We start from the raw sequence: 23,631 nt of genomic DNA on the forward strand, positions 1-23,631 counted from the left end.
AAAGGGATTCTGGTCAGGATAGTTTGAAAAAAGGTAAAGCAGTCAAGGTAAAATATTCATTTTTAATATATTTACTCTGCCGAACCATGAGAAATCCTTCACTGTCCATGAATTAAGGTCCTTATGGACTTGACCAAGTAAGGGTTTGTAATTGAGGTCAAACAGTCGAGGAAAGGTCACTTTGTTTGTGTATCCCTAAGTATTTTATACCCTGTGATGGCCAAGAAAAAGGAAAATTTGATTGGATGATAGTCTGAGTTGTAGTTGGCAAGGAAACGTTGAGAGCCTGAGATTTTGAAATGTTTATTTTGAAATTGGACCATGTGCCAAAATGATCCACTTCAGCCATGATAGATGGAATTGATGTATGTGGGCTTGTAATGTATAGAAGGACATCATCCGCAAAGGCGGAGCATTTATATTCCTTTTGCCCTATAGTGATCCCTTTAATATCAGGGTTATCACGAATAGAGGATAGTAAATGTTCCATCACGAGGATATACAGGAGAGAGGGCACCCCTGTCTTGTTCCATTAGAGATTGTGAATGATGGGGACATGGTTTAATTTATCTTTATTCTCGCTGAAGGGTTACAATAAAGGGCCATTATTTTAGCTATAAAGCGTTCTCCTATATTGAGTTTTTTTGATGGCTGACCATGATATTCTGTCACCCGCTTTTTCAGTGTCGAGTGACAGTGTATTAAGAGGTATGTTTCTTGTTTGAGCTTAGCGAATTATATCAATGGTTTTTAGTGTGTTATCGCGGGCCTCTCTACCGACCATGAACCCAACTTGATCCAAATGAATATGGTTAGAGAGTAGGGGCTGGAGTCTATTTGCCAATATTCTTGCGTATATTTTTAAGTCGACATTCAGCAAAGAAATAGGCCTGTAATTTGAGCAAAGGAGGGGGTCCCTACCAGATTTAGGGAGTATTGTGATATGCGCCTCTGTAGTTTGGGAGGGAAATGGATTAATGTTGGTAGCATGGTTGAACAATGCTAATGTAAGGGGGGAGAGAAGAGGAAGGAATGTCTTGTAAAATTTTACAGTAAACCCGTCGGGTCCGGGACTTTTTCCGCTCGCCAATGATGGGACTGCTGAGGATAACTCAGAATATGATAGGGGTTCGTCCATCAAGGATGCTGAAGATGTATCTTCAGAAAAAGGCGCAGCATTTTCAGGTGGGGGTGTATTGTCCGGCGGCCCATCTAAGTTATATAAGTTAGTATAATATTTATGAAATTGTGTGGAGATCTCTTCTGTTGTGTGTAAAACCTATGATTTAATTTCATGCTTTTTGTTCCTTTTGTTTACTTCATTTGGGGATTTCACCGGGGCTTAACATTTACCGTATATCATACATTCATGTTTTCCACATGATTTACTAACTGCCATCTTCATACAGTTTATTGCTACAGTAGCTTTTTGATCTTTTTCGACTATTGTCACTCCTATATGTCACTAGATATATTGTCTTTTGACTGTATAATTACCTAATGTTTGTGACGGTCTTAGTATTTGTGACATTTGGAACTGTTTATTACTATATACAGTACAGACGAAAAATTTGGACACTTTCTCATTTAAAGATTTTTCTGTATTTTCATGACTATGAAAATTGTACATTCACACTGAAGGCATCAAAACTATGAATTAACACATGTGGAATTATATACTTCACAAAAAAGTGTGAAACAACTGAAAATGTCTTATATTCTAGGTTCTTCAAAGTAGCCACCTTTTGCTTTGATGACTGCTTTTCACACTCTTGGCATTCTCTTGATGAGCTTCAAGAGGTAGTCACCGGAAATGGTTTTCACTTCACAGGTGTGCCCTGTCAGGTTTAATAAGTGGGATTTCTTGCCTTTTAAATGGGGTTGGGGCCATCAGTTGTGTTGTGCAGAAGTCTGGTGGATACACAGCTGATAGTCCTACTGAATAGACTGTTAGCTGCTTTTTTCTTGCCATAATACAAATTCTAAGTAAAGAAAAACGAGTGGCCATCATTACTTTAAGAAATGAAGGTCAGTCAGTGCGAAAAAATGGGAAAACTTTGAAAGTATCCCCAAGTGCAGTTGCACAAACCATCAAGCGCTACAAAGAAACTGGCTCACATGAGGACCGCCCCAGGAGAGGAAGACCAAGAGTCACCTCTGCTTCTGAGGATAAGTTTATCTGAGTCACCAGCCTCAGAAATCGCAGGTTAACAGCAGCTCAAATTAGAGACCAGGTCAATGCCACACAGAGTTCTAGCAGCAGACACATCTCTTCAACAACTGTTAAGAGGAGACTGTGCAGCAGGCCTTCATGGTAAAATAGCTGCTAGGAAACCACTGCTAAGGACAGGCAACAAGCAGAAGAGAATTGTTTGGGCTAAAGAACACAAGGAATGGACTTTAGACCAGTGGAAATCTGTGCTTTGGTCTGATGAGTCCAAATTTGAGATCTTTGGTTCCAACCACCATGTCTTTGTGCGACGCAGAAAAGGTGAATGGATGGACTCTACATGCCTAGTTCCCACCGTGAAGCATGGAGGAGGAGGTGTGATGGTGTGGGGGTGCTTTTCTGGTGACACTGTTGTGGATTTATTCAAAATTGAAGGCATACTGAACCAGCATGGCTGCCACAGCATCTTGCAGCGGCATGCTATTCCATCCGGTTTGCGTTTAGTTGGGCAATCATTTATTTTTCAACAGGACAATGACCCCAAACACACCTCCAGGCTGTGTAAGGGCTATTTGACCAAGAAGGAGAGTGATGGGGTGCTACGCCAGATGACCTGGCCTCCACAGTCACCAGACCTGAACCCAATTGAGATGGTTTGGGGTGAGCTGGACCGCTGAGTGAAGGCAAAAGGGCCAACAAGTGCTAAGCATCTCTGGGAACTCCTTCAAGATTGTTGGAAGACCATTTCCGGTGACTACCTCTTGAAGTTCATCAAGAGAATGCCAAGAGTGTGCAAAGCAGTCATCAAAGCAAAAGGTGGCTACTTTGAAGAACCTAGAATATAAGACATATTTTCAGTTGTTTCACACTTTTTTGTTAAGTATATAATTCCACATGTGTTAATTCATAGTTTTGATGCCTTCAGTGTGAATGTACAATTTTCATAGTCATGAAAATACAGAAAAAACTTGAAATGAGAAGGTGTGTCCAAACTTTTGGTCTGTACTGTAGGTCTTTTTGAATCCTCTCTCTCTCTTCTCTAGTGTTAGCTATCCCTCCTAGCTTTGTGTCATCAGCAAATGTAATCAGTTTACCCTCAATTCCTTCATCTATATCATTGATAAAGATGTTGAACAACACAGGGCCCAGGATAGAGCCTTGTGATACCCCACTTGAGACATTCTTCCAACTGGATGTGCAACCGTTTATGACCACTCTTTAAGTCCGATCACTAAGCCAGTTATGAATCCACCTAACAGTTGCCGTGTCCATTCCATAGTTGGTCATTTTTTTTCAATAGGATGGTATGAGATACTTTGTATAATATTTATATTTGTTTTGTGATCTTAAACATTTAAGTGTGGCAAACATGAAAAGAATAAGAAATCAATAAGGGGGCAAACACTTTTTTTTTTTTTTACCACTGTACATAATGGCAGATGCCATTATCAATCTAGGTAACTATTTGATTATGTACATTTTTAAATGTAGATGTATTAAAATAGGTTGCACATGGTTATCACACGGATGTAGAAAAAAAAAAAAAAATGGACGGATGAAAATTGGTTGTGTTTTCTTAACTAAACTGACGGTTTTTCATACTCTCATCTTACGCTGACCTTACAAGAAGATTCACAGATTACTTTTTATTGAAGGGAACAGAATGACATAGTTTCATTATTAAACAATATATTTTTCTTGTGCTGAAAATACTTTTTTTTTTTTTACTAAGCATCCAGTGCCTTATGTTGTCAAATATGAATTGCCTGTGACATTTAATAGCTGCTAGGGCTGATTGGTGAGCGCCCGCTCCTACAGAGGCATCTTGTTTGAGCACATGGCATTGTGCCCTAGGTAAACAAAGGAGTGGATAGTGGACTGACTAATCCCCCTTGGTTCTCTGTCAAGTCAACTCTCCTGTCCCACACTGGACTTCAGATCCATTGCCAATAAACGTTTTATCACTGGAGGATTAACACTTTCCATGGAATCTCTTCCCCGTGCCATGTGTTAACACATTAATCCACAGTCCTTTTTTTTTTCCCTATTGTGCATTGTTGGTGAATGAGGATTCACAGTCACAGATTGTGTTAATTTTTTGTGATTGTTTCAGAATAAGTTTTAGCATAATCTGAATTAGTAGCTGGTAAAATGTTAGATAAGAGACCCACTGGATTCTGCTTAAGATCTAGCTTTCCTTTTTTTTTTTTTTTTCTTAAAATGTTTACTCTGCATTTTAATTGATTCTTCCAGGGATAAATTGGAGACCTTACTGTGACCGGCTTATGTTTGAAGAATTTCTAAAAGGGATTCTCCAATTCTGGTAACCCCTGTAAAGCTTTCCCAAGAGTCTATGTAAAAAATTCCCACTCCGGCTTATTATCCTGCTGTACTGTTGTGTGTGTTTGATCCAATTCAGCAGGAAACTCTTGCAGTTCACAGCTTTTTAAAGGGAGTCCATCACCCTCAAAATGTATTTTAAATGGACTATTCAGTGTTGTAGGGGATTTAGCTCATATAACAACCATACTAACTCTGTACCTGTTACTGATACTATGCCTGAGAAAATAACTTTTAATTGATATGCAAATAAGAGAGCTTCAGTGCACCCTTGGTGTGGCCGAGAGTTTAGTGCACCCTTACACCTCCTCATTTGCATATTGGGGCCCTACCACTGTTTCTGATTGACAGCGCTCGCTTCCTGTTATCTTGACTTTAGCATGGGTTGATTCTTGTAGCATTTAGTCTTGGCATTGGTGTCAAAGTTGCTATTTACACATGGCCAACTAGTAACTCTGCTTGATAAGAATTGGAATGGCAGCCAAACTGGAGCGCTTCTCAAGTTTCCTAAGCATGTACTCAGAAGTTGGCAATGTTACTTGCAGATTCTTGAATGCTAAGCTATGGCCATAGTACAAAGCTAGTTTTTATCAGAAAGGCAGCTGTCTATGTTCAGTCAATATGGCCGTCCCCTAACATCTTTTCACAGTTAGGTAGTATCATTTTCTATTTGTCTGTCTGTTGCATGTGGCTACCTTAAAAATAAAAAAAATAAAAAAGTACACCCTATTAAAAAAAAAGTCTAAAGTTGACCATTTCAGCCAAAACGATGATTCATTGGGTGAAATTTGAAACAATTGTTAGGAATTATTATAGAAAATGTGTCACCAGAATATAACCTATTGTTAAAATCAGGTTTTTGTGTTGTGCATTTTTTAAAAATGTCAGCAATTTTTTTTTTCATGCTTATTAAGAATTTAGTAATCATGTAATTATCACACTAGCATTGAAGCTATTTTAGAGTGTTTTCATGCTGTGTGTCCTTTTTAGGAAGAGTTTTCAGCAGGCTCCTTATCATCAGAGGCAGGATTACAATGACAGGTTACACCTCTATATACAGCTGATAACACAGGATCCACCAGTCACAATCAGTGATGTCAGGACTGACCCTGCTCTCTGACCTTTCACAATGACCATTTGCTCCCGCTTATTAGATGCTTTAATACAAAAGAGTCAAGTCTGTTCATTGTGGCTAATGTATGTGTGAATTTCCTGAAACTACGGGAAGTTATCATCTAAAAAAAAAATCTCCATTGGCCAGTGTGAACATTGCAAGATTTCTAATTTTTGTTTTTTTAATAAAGATTGTGATATGGGGGAAAAAAAGATTGCCAAAACTTTAAAAAATACATTCTCATTATTTAACACTACTTTACTATAGATTTTTCATAATTTTATTTTTTAAGGCTCTTTTATAGGGCTACTTTCACCCAGCTATCAATATAGTTCAAGCTGTCATTCGCTCAGCTCTCCCTGGTAGAATTTATAATGTATGACTTGTAAGGTATAAGTTGTTGGTTGTTAATAGTTACCATCGTTTTATTATTTTTTTTCCCCATAAAACAATTGTACACTTGAAAAGAAGCAACTTTTAAAAAGAAATCTGCTTATTTCTCTTACTGGATTGATCGTGCACTCTCAATTCATGGGTATCATTTGTATTCATAGAAAACAGATTTTTAGATTATGACATAGGAATTTACAGTTTACAGAATTTGCTGTTTATAAAACTCTATGGAGGTGGGAGGAGACGTTCTCCTGAAATGACAGTTGCACATTAAAGGGAACCTGTCACCTGCTTTATGTGTCCCAAACTGCAGGCAGCATGTATCCGAGCCTGGCTGCATGATCGCAGCCAGATATATTTTTCTCTGAAACACTCCTCTTCTCCAGACCAGGGTACCATCCGCACATTGAACCGCATAATATCTGCATGTGCACATGTAGTCATGCTGATGTTATGCGGTCCAATACAAGTCAATGGCGGCTAAAACGCCGTGACTCCGCAAAATTAATGGTAGTGCTGCTTATTTTTCCGCAATGATAATCCACAGCGGCAATTTCTGCAGCATGTGCACAGCACATGCGGATTATCAGTGGGGAACATGGCAGGCCTTCTACCAAGAGTTTTTTTAAGCGTTTCTGTGGCGGAATTGCCGCTGCGGAAACGCTTAAAAAAACGCATAATGGGCACGCAGCCTAAAATGGACCGACTCAGACTCTTAAAATATATAAAAAATTGGTACAGTAGTACAATGTAGTATTTGCTGAATATAAATGTCTGTTCTGTTCCTGATCTAAGGGTTTTGGCTTTTAGTTGAGATGAATCTGTGCTGCACTTCATGTACCCGCTCAGTAGTGAGGCTGTGGTGTCGTGGAGTCGGGAGTCAGGGAAATTGAGGAGTTGGAGGGTTGGCTTACTGATGCCACAGCCCTGGTCCTTATGTACACACAAACGAGAGACCTGTCAATCACATGCAGAAGCACTGGGGGAGAGTAAGCCGAGGACAGTGCCGGTCTAGTCTCTTCTGTGGTTATGGTCATCAGCCGGATCTTTAAAGTACCTTATATTTACTCTGAAACACTGGAGCATTTCAGAGAAAAATATACCTGGCTGCAATCGTACAGCCAGGCTCTGTTTCATGCGGTCTACGATTTGAGTAGCATGAATCAGATGACACGATCCCTTTAAATTATAATTTACTTGAGAATAAAATATACCAAAAAAATAACAAGTTCTCCCCTATTCTGGGGGTATAGTATAACTTGCTGATTGCTGCTGGTCCGACTGCTGGGACCTCCAGCAACCCTGAGAATGGCGTTCTGGAACTCTGAAAACAGGGCTCTGTAGGTGGTGCACATGGTTGATCTGGAGCAGAAGGTGCGCACGCTCCATCTCCTCTCCATTCATTGTCTATAGGATTTATGGACAAAGATAAAAGCTATTCTCTGCTATTTTGGGTAGTTCCATTGATAATGAAAGAAGTTGAGGTCAAGCATGCACATCTCCAGTTTCTTCAAGACGATGCTGCAGAGCAGGATTTATAGGGTTCCAGAGCCCCATTCTCGGAATCGCTGGGGGTCCCAGTAGTTGGACCCCCACCAGTTAGCAAATTATCCCATATCCCATGCATAGAAGATAACTTGTTTTGGGAGGGGGGGGGGGGCCTTGTGTGAGCAGGGGAAACTTTCTCAGCTCTGCTGCATTGCTAAATCTAAAAAAAAAGTCATAAATCATTGTATTCAGGGTCTCTGACTAAATCATGCTGCCATCAGATGAGGTGACAAAAACCTGCTGACAGATTCTCTTTAATCTGACAGTCTATCTGCAATTTAGTTTTAGCAATAGTACTGTTTCTGATATGTTCAGTTATTCCCAAAATGAATCCGACTTGCTGATGATCACCATTTTGTTTTTTGGCCAAGACACCCTCCTTCCACATGTCCCCTTAGTGCATATAGACATCAATGAGCTGGGTCCCCTGCTTTGTGAGCCTGAATGCAGAATTTTTAAAGCGGTATTCCCATCTCCAAGATCCTATCCTCATATGCAGTGCATTGCAGTAGCTTAGGTATCTATGGTTACGACCACTAACAAGTAATAACCAACTGTCACTATGTGAGTGCTCATAACCATGAATACCTAAGCTACTGCAATGACCTGCATGGGGTAAGTGACATAGTATATCAGAAGAACTATGTTACATTTCTAATTGGAGGTATTTGCTAATATTATTATGTATTATTTTTTTATTATTATTATTATTACACCTACAACATATTGGGATAGGATCTTGGAGATGGGAATACCCCTTTAAGTATCAGTGGTGGCCCAAACCTACAATAACAGCTGCTGGTAAAATGTTTAAAGGGGCACTATTTTCTGCTGCTATTGCCTAGGGTTTTGACGGCATCTTCATTCCTCATGTGCTGAGTGCTAAATGATATTAAAATGCATACATACATACATACATACAGCGGGTGAAAGGAGTATTGGATCTGTCATCAATTTTCGAAGTAAATCTATTTCTAAAGGTGCTATTGACATTATCACCAGAAGTCTGTATCAACCCATCCAGTCCACACAGGCAAAGAAATCAGACCATAGATGTTATGTGCAATGATAAGCAATGACACAGGGAAAAAGTAATGAACACATGAATAAAAAGAGAGGTGCAAAAAGCCATTGAAAGTCATAGCACCAGCTGAAATCTATCAGTAATTAGAAAGCAATCCTGCCACTTAGTGAAAAAATATGATCTGGTTCAACTGATGGCCTATAAAAAGGTGTCTCGTTATCAAGGTGCCACACAAGCAACCTCTCATGATGGGTAAACCAGTGAGCTGTCTCAATACCTTTACAACCTTATTGTTGCGAAACATACTGATGGCATTGGTTACAGAAGAATTTCTAAAATATTGAAAGCTCTAGTGAGCACTGTTAGGGCCATAATCTAGAATTGGAAAGAACATAATTTCACCATAAACCGGCCACGACCAGATGCTCCCCGCAAGATTTCAGACAGAGGAGTGACGAGAATTATTAGGCTAAGTGCCCACAATGCAGAAATGCTCCGGATTTTTCCTGAGTGTTTCTGCATTTCCCTGGCAGAAAAAATGCATGCGGATTTTACATGCGTTTTTCCTGCCAAGGACAAGCGGAAGTAAAGCGTTTTTCACATGCATTTCCGCATGCGGGTTGTCAAGCGCTTTCCAAGTGATTTTTAGCATCACTTGGAAAGTACTTGACAACTTGGTCACACTCTATAAATCCATGCAAACGGCATGGATGGATAGATAGATATAGATCTATCTAGCTATCTAGCTAGCTATCTATCTATCTATCGTGTGACCGTAAAAGTATGGTAAAAAATATTATACTTACCTTCTGATGGCCCCCGGTGTCCTTATCCGATCCGTCCGGTGTCCCCGATGTCTCGCGGTGGTCTAAAAGGACCTTCCGTGACATCATTTAGTCATGTGACGGGTCATGCGACCGCCGACGTCAGCGGTCGCTTCACCCGTCACATGACTAAATGACGTCACCGCAGGTCCTAGACAGTCGCGAGCTGCCGGGGAACCATGACGGATCGCTATGAAGCCCGGGGGCCATCAGAAGGCGTGTATAATGTATATTTTTTATTTTATTCTTTTATTTTTTTACAGGTACCATGGTACCGGGGTCTGGAGGAGAGTCTCCTCTTCTCCAGACCCGGGTACCATCCTCACATTGACCCGCATGATATCCACATGTGCAAATGTAGTGATGCGCATATTATGCGATTCAATGCAAGTCAATGGCGGCGAAAATGCCGCGATTCCGCAAAATAATTGGTGCAGATTTTTCCTCAATGATAATCCGCAGCGGAAATTTCCGCAGCATGTGCGCAGCATGTGCACAGCACATGCGGATTATCATTGGGGAACATGGCAGACCTTCTACCAAGCGTTTAAGCGTTTCTGCAGCGGAGTTGCCGCTGCGGAAATGCTTAAATAAATGCATAGTGGGCACACAGCCTTAGAGTTGTCTAAGAGCCCAGGATCACCTGAGGAGAGCTACAGAAAGACCTGGAATCAGCAGGTACAATAGTGTCAAAGAAAACTATTAGGCTGTGTTCCCACGATTCGTTTTTTAAGCGTTTCTGCAGCTGCAAAAACGCATGGTAGAAGGCCTGCCATGTTCCCCAATGATGATCCGCATGTACTGTGCACATGCTGCGGAAATTTCCGCTGCGGGTTATCATTGCGGAAAAAAACGCAGCACTACCAATTATTTTGCGGAAGCGCTGTGTTTGACTTGAATTGGAACGCTTGGATTCCGCATCACTGCATCTGTACATGCAGTACCCGGGTACCATAGAACCTGTAAAAAAAAAAAGAATAAAATAGAAAATAAATATTATACTTGCCTTCTGATGGCCCGCGGTGCGCTTGTCTTCGCTTGCCGGCAGATCGTGGTGGACTGAAGGACCTGCGCTGACGTCAGTCATGTGACGGCAGGTCCTTCAGTGTAGTGTACCGCGAGCTGCCGGCAAGCCAGGACGGAGCGAATAAAGACTCCTGGGGCCAACAGAAGGCAAGTATAGATTTATTTTTTACCATTCTTTAAGGTCACACTATATAAATCCATGCCGTTTGCATGGATTTATATAGTGTGATGAAGTTGTCAAGCGCTTGTCAACCCGCATGCGAAAATGCATGTGAAGAACGTTTCACATCCGCATGTCCCTGGCAGTTAAAACGCATGTATAATCCGCATGCGTTTTTTCTGCCAAGGAGATGCAGAAATCTTCAGGAAAAAATCCGGAGCATTTCTGCATCGTGGGCACATAGCCTTAATGCACTCAACCTCCATGGCCTGTATGTATGCTCACTAGTGTTGAGCGAGTATGTTCTATTAACCCTTTCGCCGAGTATGCTCGGGCCGAGCTCCAAGTATTTATAGCTGCTCGGTGATATGGTTGAATCGCTCCCGTGTGCATGATTTGCAACTGTTTGACAGCTTTATTACATGTGAGGAATGTGTAAGAAATAGACATTCCTCACATGTATTAAAACTGTCAAGTCGCAAATCATGCACACGGGAGCGATTCAACCATATCACCGAGCAGCTGTAAATACTCTGAGCTCGGCCCGAGCATACTCGGAACAGAACATACTCGCTCAACACTAATGCTCAGACTCCATTGCTGAACAAAAAGCATGTTTAAGCTCATTTAAAGTTTGTTCAACAAGATTTAGACAAGCCTGTGAAATACTGGGAAAATATAGTCTGGTCAGATGAGACCAAAATTGGACTCTTTAGATTCACACTATATTTAGAGGCCAACTGCCACTTCATGTGACCCCGAAATACTATACTAACAGTGAAGCAGACAGCACTGGCAAACTTCATATAATTAAAGGAAGGTTGAATGGATAAATGTACTGAGACATTCTTGATAAAAATCTGCTGCCATCTACCAGGATGATGAAGATGAAACGAGGGTTGATATTTCTGCCAGACAATGATTCCATACACACAGCCAAGGAAACTCTCAATTGGTTTCAGAGAAAGAAAATAAAGCTGCTAGAATGGCCCAGCCAATCACCTGACCTGAATCCAATAGAAAATGGATGGAAGGAACTAAAGCTCAGAGTTCATAGAAGGAGCCTCCGGAGCCTTCAGAATGTGAAGAGTGTTTGTGTGGAAGAATGGGCCAAAATCACATCTGAGCAATGCATAAGACTAGTTTCTCCATACAGGAGGCATCTTGAAGCTGTCATCACCAACAAAGGCTTTTGTATGAAGTATTAAATAAATTTCAGTAAGCATGTTCAATACTTTTTCCCTGTGTCATTATTACACATAACTTCATTTATGGACATCTATGATTTGATTTCTTTCTGTGGATTGGATGGGTTGTCAACAACATCTGGTGAAAATTTCATGTCAATAGCAGCATTAGAAATGATTTTAATGTGTCAAAATCCCATAATCCTTTCTGAAAACCCCTATTTTTCAGCCTGGCACTTATACTAATCATGAGTCTCCTGACTACCTGGCCGTGTTGGGTTTCAGGGTGGCAAATAAATACTGTATACATAGGTTGTATATCAAGTACTTTTGATGTGATAAGTGAAGAATGCACTAACATGTTTATTCCTTTTCTGCAGGAAGCGGTGGAGGACAAGTATGCCGAGGCAGACGCAGACTCCGCATTTGAAGGCGATGTTGCTGATGTCTCTGCCCCTACTGATAGCACCCCACAACTGCTGAACAATGCTCTGTCCGGCATGTCATCCAGGTACATATGTCTATGTGTATCAATAATTTAAAGTTTGGTTACAAGTGAGAATAAAGTATGAGTTTAATACTAATGACTATAAAAGTGGCAGTTTATCTCTAGCTAGCTATCTCTAGCTAGCTATCTACAACCCCTAGCAAAAATTATGGAATCACCGAGCTCGGAGGATGTTTATTCAGTTGTTTAATGCAGATTAACGAGCAGATCTAATTAGATGCAGGTGTTAGTTTTGGAAATAAATTTACAGGGTGATTCCATAATTTTTTCCCTCTGCTTGGTCTGAAAAAAATTACCTTTACTGAGTACCACATTTTTAATCTTGATTTCTTTTAGTGTTTCTTAAAGCCCTAAAGTTGCCATTTGAAATGACTTTAGTTTTGTGCCATGTCTGTGATCTGCTTTTTTTCAACAACATTAAACAACTGAATGAACATTATGGTGATTCCATAATTTTTGCCAGGGGTTTTGTATATCTCTAAGCTCTAGCCTCTAATCTCTAAACTCTAGCCTCTAATCTCTTTTAGGGGTACAGTTCAGTTTTGTAATGTACTAGTCTTTTCAAGAGCATGGTAATTGGGTTCTTTTGAATACCTTCTTTTGGTCCAGTCTCTCCAAGCTATTTCAAAAGGCCTCAGAAATGATTAAATCAAGGCACAGTGAATTCAGAACAGTTTACACTTCAATTTAGGTGGATATTTATAGCAGGCGGTTTCAACATGGCTGTATTTCTGGTATAGAGCATTGGTTACGGTTTCCTACTTATCCCAAAATATCTTTGCTCATGAGACTTGTACCGATATCTTTTACTTCTGCTCCAAGATGTAAAACTTAAATAGTTTGAGCTCTCTTAAGTACCCATATATTGTTTTGTGCTTCTTTTAGATGTTTACTCCAGGGTTATTGGAGAATACCGTAGTACTCGTTACCGCTATCCATTTGATAATATAGTTTTTGATCTCTTCCATATTTTGCATGGATTCATTTTTCATCCATTTAGTCTGTGTGTCTATTTTGCTCTAAGACCATGGGAGTTTTATTTAACATAAATTATAAGAGAGAAATCTTTTTTGTTAAAGGGGTTGTCTCAAGATGCAGCTTCAGGAGCACACCACTCCTTGCCTCCTGGTTTTGCTGGGCTGAGGGGTGGTTCACTACTGAAGATTGACAGTTCAGACCAGCGGCATGGTCTTTTTGCTCGTTCTAACTGTGCTCTCTCCTAGGCTGTTAACAAAGTCCGCTTTGCTTCTTTACCATGGGAGAAGCACAGGAGCACCGAGGCTGGTCAGATCCAGTGATCCGGCTAGTTTCAGGCTGTAAAGGATAGAGCTTGCTTGTGCCGCATGCTTCTTGCCTAGGTAACCAGCCAGACTGGGACTAAAGGGTGGCTGGTAATTTAGACGACTAGCTTGCTTGAGGTTCACCCCATCTGCTCTGCTGTATTTTCATATCATTGGCAAAGTTTGACATAAATCAGCTTTCTGTGATCAAATGAATAAGAATTATTACTATTTTTTATATTTCAGATGGAAAAACTGGTGGATTCGGGGAATTTTTAGCTTAACCATGATTACATTGTTTTTTTTTCTCATCTACTTGGGACCTGCTATGCTATTAGTTTTGGTAAGTTATCCAGCATGTTAAGTATTCAAGCCGTTTGTCCAAGATTAGAAAAAAAAAAAGTGTCCTTTAAATGAACCCCAAACTGAAATGCTGTGATGAAATGCTACAATGCTACAATTCTTACTTTTATTGCTCATTTGCTAACATTTACAGTTTTCAATTTGTCACTTGCATGTCTAGTCGGAAGGTGACCGCATTTAGGCAGATCACATGCTTAACCCCTTCGTGACCTTGGACGTATCCATACGTCCAGGTTGGTAAGTACTTACCGAACTTGGACGTATGAATACGTCATGGCGACTATGCACGCACAGGAGCTGTGTGCGCGATCGCTAACGGGTGTTCAGCTGATATGACTGCTGACGCCCAGCACTCACTGCCAGGAGCAGTGCCCGCACCGCTTCCAGCAGTTTAACCCGCTAAATACTGCGATCTATACCGATTGCAGCATTTAGAAGGCAGGGAGGGGGCTCCGTCTTCACTCCTATCGGCGTCATCGCGAAGACCCGATTATTGCCATGGTGACCCGATGTCATGACGACATCCGCTCACCAGGCGCTAGCAAGTTAGTTGGATCATGCCCTGTGCATGATCTAACTAACTTGTGTCTGCAGCACTGGCAGGTTATAAAGCATATCTATGCTTTATAACTGCGATCAGACTGCAAAAAGTGAAAGTCCCATAGTGAGACAAAGTAAAAAAAAATTGTAAAAATATTTTTTTAAAAAATCACAAAATAATAAAAATATATTGTACCGATTTTAAATAAATATTTTTATGAAGAAAAAAACCCCAAAACCCCACATTTTTGTATCGTCAAATCCGGAACGACCCGACCTACAAAACTGTCCCACTAGTTATCCCCTTCAGTGAACCCCATAAAAAAGTAAATGAAAAAAGAGGCTAAAAACTATGCTTTTTCATCATGCTGCCAAAAAATAAGTGGAATGAAATGTGATAAAAAAAGAATAATGTAAAAAAAAATGATACCGCTGAAAGCGTCTTCTTGTCCCACAAAAATCAAGCCGCCATACAGCTCCATCAGACGAAAAATAAAAAAGTTGTAGCTCTCAGAATAAAGCGATGGAAAAATAATTATTTTTTCTATAGAATAGTTTTTGTGTAAAAGCGCCAAAACATAAAAAAATTATATAAATGTGGTATCGTTGTAATTGTACTGACCCGAAGAATAAACCTGCCTTATCAAGTTTACCACACGCGGAGTGGCATAAAACCTTCCCCCAATAGACAGTTCCGGGATTGCTGGTTTTTGTTCATCCGGCCTCCCAAAAATCGGCATAGAAAGCGATCAATAAATGTCACTTGCCCGAAAATGCCACCAATAAAAGTCGTCCCGCAAAAAACAAGCCCTTACATGACTGTCGGCAGAAATATGGAAATATTATAGCTCTCAAAATATGGCGATGCAAAAAAAAAAAAAAAAAAAAAGGATCTTTTAGTGTGTGACAGCAGCCAAACATAAAAACCCGATATAAATTTGGTATCGCTATAATCGCACCGACCCGAAGAATAAAGTCGTCTAATCGCATATACCGCACGAGGAACAGTGTAAAAAATAAATAAAACCAATTCTTCACCAGCTGCTGATTTGTTCATTCTGTCTCCCAAAGATTGCTGTGTGTCTCGGCTCACATTTAGGCCGGTTTCACACGTCCGCATATTTCCGGTACAGGAAAAGCTAGTACCGGAGATATCCGTGTCCCGTGTGTCCGAGTGTGGCAACCGTGTGCCGCATCAGGATCACACAGACGGTGCCTGGTAATCAGCGCTACAGTTAGCGCTGTTCCCAAGCGCCGGGTGCTGAACACTACCCTCATCGTGGTTCCCTGCCGGCATTGCCATCAGCACCAGCAGGGACTATGATGAGGGTAGTAGTCTGCTCCCGCAGTGTCCACCTGTAAAAATAAGAATAAAATAATAAAATCCATGTACTCACCTCTCCTCCTAGGTGTCCCCCGCTGTAATCCATGTGATCGCTGCTGCCGGGGAGAATGAGCCGCTCCGGAGCTGCAGCTCAGGAGTGGTGTCCGGTCACTCAATGAGCGCAGCTCCGGAGCCGCTCATTCTCCCCGGCTCCCAGGCTTCAGCGGTTGCATGGATTACAGCGGGGGACACCTAGGAGAGGTGAGTATAAGGATTTTATTCTTATTTTTTTTACAGATGGGAAGACTGCAGGAGAAGACTACTACTACTCTCATCATTGTCACTGCTGGTGCTGATGGCAGCGCCGACAGGGAACCATGATGAGGGCAGCGTTCAGTACCCGACGCTTGTGAACAGCGCTAACTGTAGCGCTGATTCCCAGGCGCTGGTACATGACACACGGATGCCATCCATGTGGGATGTTTTGCGGACAGTGTATCCACAAAAAAACGGACTTGTCTCCGTGTGGAGCACACGGACACATGGTCCATGAAAACACACTGAGGTGTGCACAGACGCATTCATTTGAATGGGTCTGCGTGTGTCAGTGTCTCCGGTATGTGTGGAAACTGTCACCACTCGTACCGGAGACACTGATTTGTGAAAGAGCCCTTATCCTGCGCTCTGCGCTGAGTGCTTACTCCGGGGTTTCCTTATAAATCTCTGAAATACGTGATTCAGACCCTGGCGGAAGATTGCCTATAATGAGGCAGATGGAGGCACCGTGGACCCCGTCTGGCCTATGACCTGGTGGTGTCCATGTCTTTAGGTGTGCATAAAAGCGCTTTCGGCCATAGTTTTGTGAAACTCTGAAAAGTAGGACAATGCTGAACAGAGGCCAGACGGAGTCCAGAGAAACTCTGCTGCCTCATTATAGTGAATGGATCCCTCGGGAGTTTCATCTGAATCGCGTCATTCGGAGATTTAGATGGAAACCCCAATATAAGGGCTCAGCGTAGACAGCGGGATAAATGTGATCACAAATGTTATGTAAAATGTTCACAATAAAAGTTTCAACTCGATCCACAAAAAAGTAAGTCCCCACTCAGGTCCGTCATCTGATACCGGAAATATAGGGGGCTTCCATGTTAATAGTAGCATAAAGGCTCTGGAAAAGCGCTATGGCTCCTCGCCCCCCAAAAGAAATCCAACGAATTCTGCACACCCAAAGCCAAATACCCCCTCCCTTCTGAGACCCCCTGTGTGTCTGCTTAATTTATGGTGCGTGTCTCCAAAAGCACGAGCTAGGTGTAACGTACTGTTCACTACAATAGATTTACAATTTTCACTCAGCAACAGCCACTGCTGCTTGTTTCTGCAAAAGACCCATGGAGTCAAAATCATCATTACACTTGTAGATAAATTCCCAAAGGGGTATAATTTCCAAAATGGGATCACTTGGTGTGGGAGTGGGGGGATTCTGCTCCTCTGGCACTTAGAGGCTCTGTATATGGAGTCTGCAAACTATTCTAGGAAAATCTGTGCTCCGGAGGCAAATAGCGCTCCTTTCCTCCCAAGTCTTGCTGTATGGCTAAGCAGTACTGTACAGCCACATATGGGGTATTTCCACGTTTAGCAGAAATTGCGTGACAAATTTTGGTGTCATTTTAACCTTTTTCCCTTGTGAAAATGTAAAATCTGGAGCTAAAACAAAATTTTTGTGGTAAAATTGTAATTATTTTTTCTTCACTGCCCAATGGTGTAAGATTCTATGACCCCCCCCCCTCACCCCATGTGATGTCAATTTGATCACTGCACCCCTAAATGAAGGTCACTTATAGGGGAAGCTCTGCTGTTCTGGCATCTCTGGGGCTCTCCCAGTGGGTTATGGCACCCGCAAACCATAATGGTAAAATCTGCACTAAATTATGACACTCCTTCCTTTTGAGTTTTGCACTGTGCCTCAAAAGTAGCTACCAATTACATGTAGGGTATTGACGTACTCGGGAGAAATTGAACAACAAACTGTGAGGTCCATTTTTTCCTGTTAGCCCTTATGAAAATTAAAAAGTTGGGGCTAAAACAACATTTTAGCATTAAAAAATGTAATTATTTTTTCTTCACCACCTAATGGTATAAATTGGCACATGTGGTGTCAACATGCTCACTGCACCCCTAGATGAATTCATTGGGGGGTGTAGTTTGTAAAATGACATCACTTATGGGGTATTTCTTCTATTCTGGCACCTCAGGGGCTCTACCAATGTGACATGGCACCCTCAAACCATTCCAGTAAAATCTGAACTTCAATATGGTGCTTCTTCCCTTCTGAGCTTTGCACTGTGCCTCAAAAGTAGTTTTTGACCACATATGGGGTATTAGCGTACTCAGGAGAAATTGCACAACAAATTGTATGGTTCATTTTTTTCCTGTTACCTTTGTGAAAATGAAACATTCAGGGCAAAACCAACATTTCTGTGGGAAAAATGTATTGTTTCATTTTCACTGCTCAACGTTATATAATTCTGTGAAGCAGCTGTGGGTTCAAGGAGCTCACCACATATCTGAATAAATTCCTTGAGGGGTGTGGTTTCCAAAATGGGTTCAATTCTGGGGAGTTTACACTGTTTAGGCACATCAGGGGCGCTGCAAACGTGATATAGCATCCACTATCTATTCCAGTCAAATTTTGCTCTCCTAAAGTCAAATGGTGCTCCTTCCCTTCCGAGCCCTGCCGTGTGCCCAGTGAGTAGTTTTCCACCACATATGGGGTATCCGTGAACTCAGGAGATATTGCTCAACAAATTTTGGAGTCCATTTTCTCCTGTTAACCTTGTGAAAATAAAAAAAAATTGGGGCTAAAGCAACATTTTTGTGAGAAAAATGTGATTATTATTTTTTCTTTATTTTATTTTCACTGCTCAATGTTATAAAATTCTTTGAAGCACCTGCAGGTTCAAGGTGCTCACTACACCTCTAGATAAATTCCTTGAGGGGGTGTAGTTTCCAAAATGGGGTCACTTGTGGGGGGTTTCCACTGTTTAGGCACATCAGGGGCTCAGCAAACATGACATCGTGTCCGCCATCTATTCCAGCCAATTTTGCGTTTGAAAAGTCAAATGGCGCTCCTTCCCTTCTGAGCCCTGCCATGCGCCGAAACAGTGGGTTTCCACCACATATCCCTGTGCATCAGCGTACTGAGGAGAAATTGCGCAACAAATTGTACTGTCCATTTTCTCCTGTTACTTTAGCCTCAAATTTTGCATTTTCACAAAAGTATCATTTTTGTGGGAAAAAAGAGTTACATTTTCATTTTTTCCTTCCAAATTGCTTAAATTCCTGTAAAACACCTGAAGTCTTAATAAACTTATTGAATGTGGTATTGAGCAATTTGATGGGTGCAGTTTTTAAAATAGTGCCACTTTTGGGTATTTTCTGTCACCATAGGCCTTCAAAGCCATTGCAAATGGGATGTGGTCCCTTAAAAAAAAATTGGTTTTGTAAATTTTGTTGGAAAAGACGTGTGGTGACTGTTAGTTATATCACACAAAATAGTTAATAAATATCTCAATTAAGGGCATAAAAGTTTGAAAATTGCAAAGTTTTAAAAAAATGTTGACAAAATTTTGATATTTTTACAAATAAGCGCAAAAAATATCAACCTAAATTTTCCATTAACATAAAGTACAATTTGTCACAAAAAAACAGTCAGAATCACTGGGATCCGTTGAAGCATTCCAGAGTTATTACCACATAAAGTGACACTGGTTAAAAGAAGGTGAAAACAGGCTGGGTGGTGAAGGGGTTAAGGTGAAGTGAAGACCCGCTCCCACTTTCCAACACCAGCGAATCCTGGTGAGATGCTGAAGCCGTGAGGCTTCAAAAGTCTGCTGTCACATAAAATGACTGCAGACTTTCATCAGAAGACCGGATAACGATCGGCATGCCACACACAATTGTTAGGTTGGATACTAGTTAACGAGGACTTGTTATCTCACCTAACATGTCTGTTTTAGTAAATGGCATAGCAATTCTAGTTTGTGTGAGTTGACAACTAGGTGGTAGCATTCCTTTTGTCAAAGGGGTGTGTCTGCACAGGGTGACACTCTCAACACTGAGTGGACCATGGCACACTTTTGAGACATGCCCTGTACTGTTAATACCCAGTTTTCAGTTTATTCATACATTTCTAGGAGGTATAACAGGGGAATGGCACAAAGCAAAGTTATAATAAAAGATGCTCCCAGAATTGTTATTTCATGGAGAATACAGGTATTTTCTAAAACTGACATGTCGGGAGAGTTGACTGGTTCCTTTTAATAAAAGATCTTGCTGCGCCTTATTGAGTAGAGGTTATCCATGACCTATACAAATATGGCACTGTCATTTAGCATGAACGTGGCAGTCATAATGGTTGTTTTCCCATTTAACATAAAGCAAAATGCTGAACTTGGACCTTCATGTTATCAAAGGCAAGTCTTAATTGCTTTGTCATTGAGAAGGCAAAGTCCTCTCGTGTTCCTGTCTTGATTTCCATTGAAAAATTTATGAAAATGCTCTAAACGGGATTTCTCTCGTTCTTGTATAATGGTATGCATTAATTAAAGAGGTTTTCACATTTGAATATTTCAATGTGTTAGGCTAAGTGCCCACGATGCAGAAAAGCTGCATATTTTTTCCGCTTCTCACTGACAGGAAAAACACGTGCGGATTTTACATGCATTTTCCCCGCCAGGTAGAAGCGTTTGTCAAGCGTTTTGCACATGCATTTCTGCATGCGGGTTGTCAAGCGCTTTTCCAAGCGATTTTAGCATCACTTGGAAAAGTGCTCGATAACTTGATCACACTATATAAATCCATGCAGCCGGCATGGATTTATATAGTGTGACCAAGTAATAGTTAAAAGAAAAAAAAGAATAAAAATGGTAAAAAAGAAAGATTATACTTGCCTTCCGATGTCTCAAGGTATTTTCTCCGCTCCGGCTGGTCTGTTGTATGGGTCGCGGTGGTGTGAAAGGACCTGCGGTGACGTCATTGAGTCATATGACAGGTCACGCGACCGCCGACGTCAGCTTTCGCGTGACCTGTCACATGACTAAATGTAGTCATGGCAGGTCCTCACACCACCGCGACCCATGCAACAGACCAGACGCATCGCTGAGGAGACCGGGGGCCATCGGAAGGTAAGTATAATCTTTATTTTTTATTTTAAATTCTTTTTTTTAACAGGTTCTATGGTACCCGGTTCTGGAGGAGAGTCTCCTGTCCTCCAGACCCGGGTACCATCCGCACATAGAATAGCATAATATCCGTGTGTGCAAATGTGCTGACACGGATAATATGCGTTTCAATGCAAGTCAATGGCGGCAATTAGGCTGCGTGTCTGCAAAATTAATGGACATGCTGCGTATTTTTCCGCAATGATAATCCGCAGCGTAAATTTCCACAGCATGTGCACAGCACAAACGGATTATCATTGGGGACCATGGGGCACGTATTACCAAATGTTTTTTAAGCGTTTTCGCTGCGGAAATTCCAGCAAAAACGCTTGAAAAACGCATAGTGGGCACGCGCCTTATTGTACTTATGAGGGAAACGCTTCTGAAAAGTACACAGTGTATTATGTTAATAGGCAAAAAGTTTTTTTTTCCACACATGGAGAGTAACAGAGAAGTCCAATTCGTGCAAGCCTGTTTTCATGTTGGTGGTCCTCCAAAGCTGTGTGTGAAAAACACTAGGCTTCGGCTAATAGTAGCAGCTGTGGACCTTTCTCAAGATTTTTGACCGAAACGTTGCCATATGGGCTATTAAACCTTATCACTTTACTCTACTTTATGTGCTGCTTCCATTTTTGCATGGATATCTAAAGGACTGGTATGTACCTGGGGGGCTTTTTTTGCACCAAAAACATAATTTTTGTGCTGTTTCCTACTTTTTGATTTTTAGATATGTATAAATAATATAAAAAATATATATAATGCATGTTTGTGTTTGTAAGAGGGTCGCTGGTAATGTGCTGGAGGGGAGATATGTTTCACTGAGGTTATTGGCTTCAGTCATATGAACCTGGAAGTTTGCTCCAGCATGTTATGTGCTGAGAGGAGTTAATCGGTCATGACAGGGCAAGAATTATTGTGAACAGCCAAAGAGTTGGGCGGGGCGGCTGTTCACCATATCTGCACCCTAGCTTATTGTCCAGAAAGTAAAAGTGAAGCCTTTTGATTTAACCAAGTAGGTGCTCTGAAGAAGAGCTGACCTGAACAGCTGGGCTCTTGCTTAAAGCGCATCCCTGCATGCGCAGTAGCATCTTTCGGTTGCTGAGAAATGCTACTGCGCAAGCGCGGCAGCTGGAGCCATATTGCTGCAGGCAAGTTTCTTTTTCCTCTAGCAAAATGGTGCTCGCGCATGCGCAGTAGCATCTCTCGGCAACCGCATGCACGGGCGGCGGCGCCAATTTTGGGGATGTAAATTTTCACTTTGCCGCAGAAATTACAAAGGCAGTATTTAAAATAGTAGGCAGGTCACTGAAAGCACAGTGACCTGTCAGAGGCCAGAGATACGAATACATAATGAGAGCACCAGTTACAGACCCTCCCCAAAGGCCAACCCGAAGCACGAGCATATCATTATGGCAGAAATGAAAATAAAGATTATAAAAGAACCACTGGACGGATTTCATCAACAAAGGTATCATTTTACGCAGTGTAACAGCGCCAACCTGACAGTGTATGTGGTTTACTAAGCACAATCCTGCTGACAGGTGTGCTTTAAAAGAGCTGTACCCTGATTTTTGAGCGGGCAGACCCCGCAGTTATATGGACTGTAATGTATTCTGTTTTATTTAGGCCCACAAGACTGAATATTTCTATTTTGTTTTGGACTGGTTTGAGGCATGTTGTAATAAACCAGCTGAAGATGTAAATGAAAAGCAGTCCTTTGACATTCTTGTTAAGCAGCCGATCTACCACCGTGTGTGTGTGCGCCCATGTGTATATGTGTAATATAATATGGAGTATGTCAGCATAAACTGACAGTATACACAAAGCGCATAAGCTCATAACTTGTAGGGTGTATGTAGCCCCTATAAACATGATTTCTTTAGGCAGTGTTTATACTGCGTAATATGTGGCCATTAAAAAACGGCAGCTCGGCTACATGATTGCCAATCAGTGGTCGTTTAATAGCCTATTTAGATAGACCAACCATACTTTCCATGTGCACAGAATGTTCGTTAGTAGATTGTTCTGTACTTGTACACTTTGGTTGTTCTCGTAAATACAGGTCCTACACAGGCCTCGTAAATCATTTCACCTGAGGAACCAGCGTTTTGCAGCTTATTTACTGTCTGATTATTGGGAAACGAGCGTTCCTAGGCACACTTATTCATGATAATTGACCAGTTAAAATGCACCTTTAGGCTGCATTCACACATTGCAGCCAGTGTGCAAACTTTGAAACTCGTAGCAAAAATATTACTGTTTCTCCACGATTTTGGAAAAAAAGGCACCGTGGCTGCACTGTGTGAATGTATCTTAAGTGTTGTAATTGTTGCCTCTGTTCTGCGGAAATTGAAGTTAAATCAGAACTGCTAATCAGGATGCTCAGTGCTCCCCTAGTGTGCCTGAGAGGCTCAGGGCACCATTCCACCCAATGGTTTCTCAAGCCCCGCCCCCTCACTTGTGATTGATAGCCGAACTGTATGCAGAGCAAGCTCAGACAAGCCAGTGCTATCCATCACCAGTGAGGGAAATGGGGGCAAGCAAATCCCCTCCACAGCCCTTTTGTACCCTACTTTGATCTTTAAAGGACTAACACTTACTTTTCTTTTTC

At 41.4% G+C, this 23,631-nt stretch overlaps 1 protein-coding gene across 1 annotated transcript in view; it reads left to right on the forward strand.

Annotated features, from left to right (window-relative positions):
- Nucleotides 1-23,631, forward strand: part of CDS1 (CDP-diacylglycerol synthase 1) — a 97,741-nt gene that overhangs the window by 23,458 nt on the left and 50,652 nt on the right. The window contains exons 2-3 of the mRNA XM_073637112.1: nt 12,167-12,297; nt 13,821-13,917. Of these exons, the coding sequence (XP_073493213.1) occupies nt 12,167-12,297; nt 13,821-13,917 (228 nt within the window). The remainder of the gene's footprint in view (nt 1-12,166; nt 12,298-13,820; nt 13,918-23,631) is intronic.

This window comes from Phyllobates terribilis, unplaced genomic scaffold (assembly GCF_046119375.1).
Source record: "Phyllobates terribilis strain yellow unplaced genomic scaffold, ASM4611937v1 Scaffold_1__5_contigs__length_1240528914, whole genome shotgun sequence".
Classification (NCBI taxonomy): domain Eukaryota; kingdom Metazoa; phylum Chordata; class Amphibia; order Anura; family Dendrobatidae; genus Phyllobates; species Phyllobates terribilis.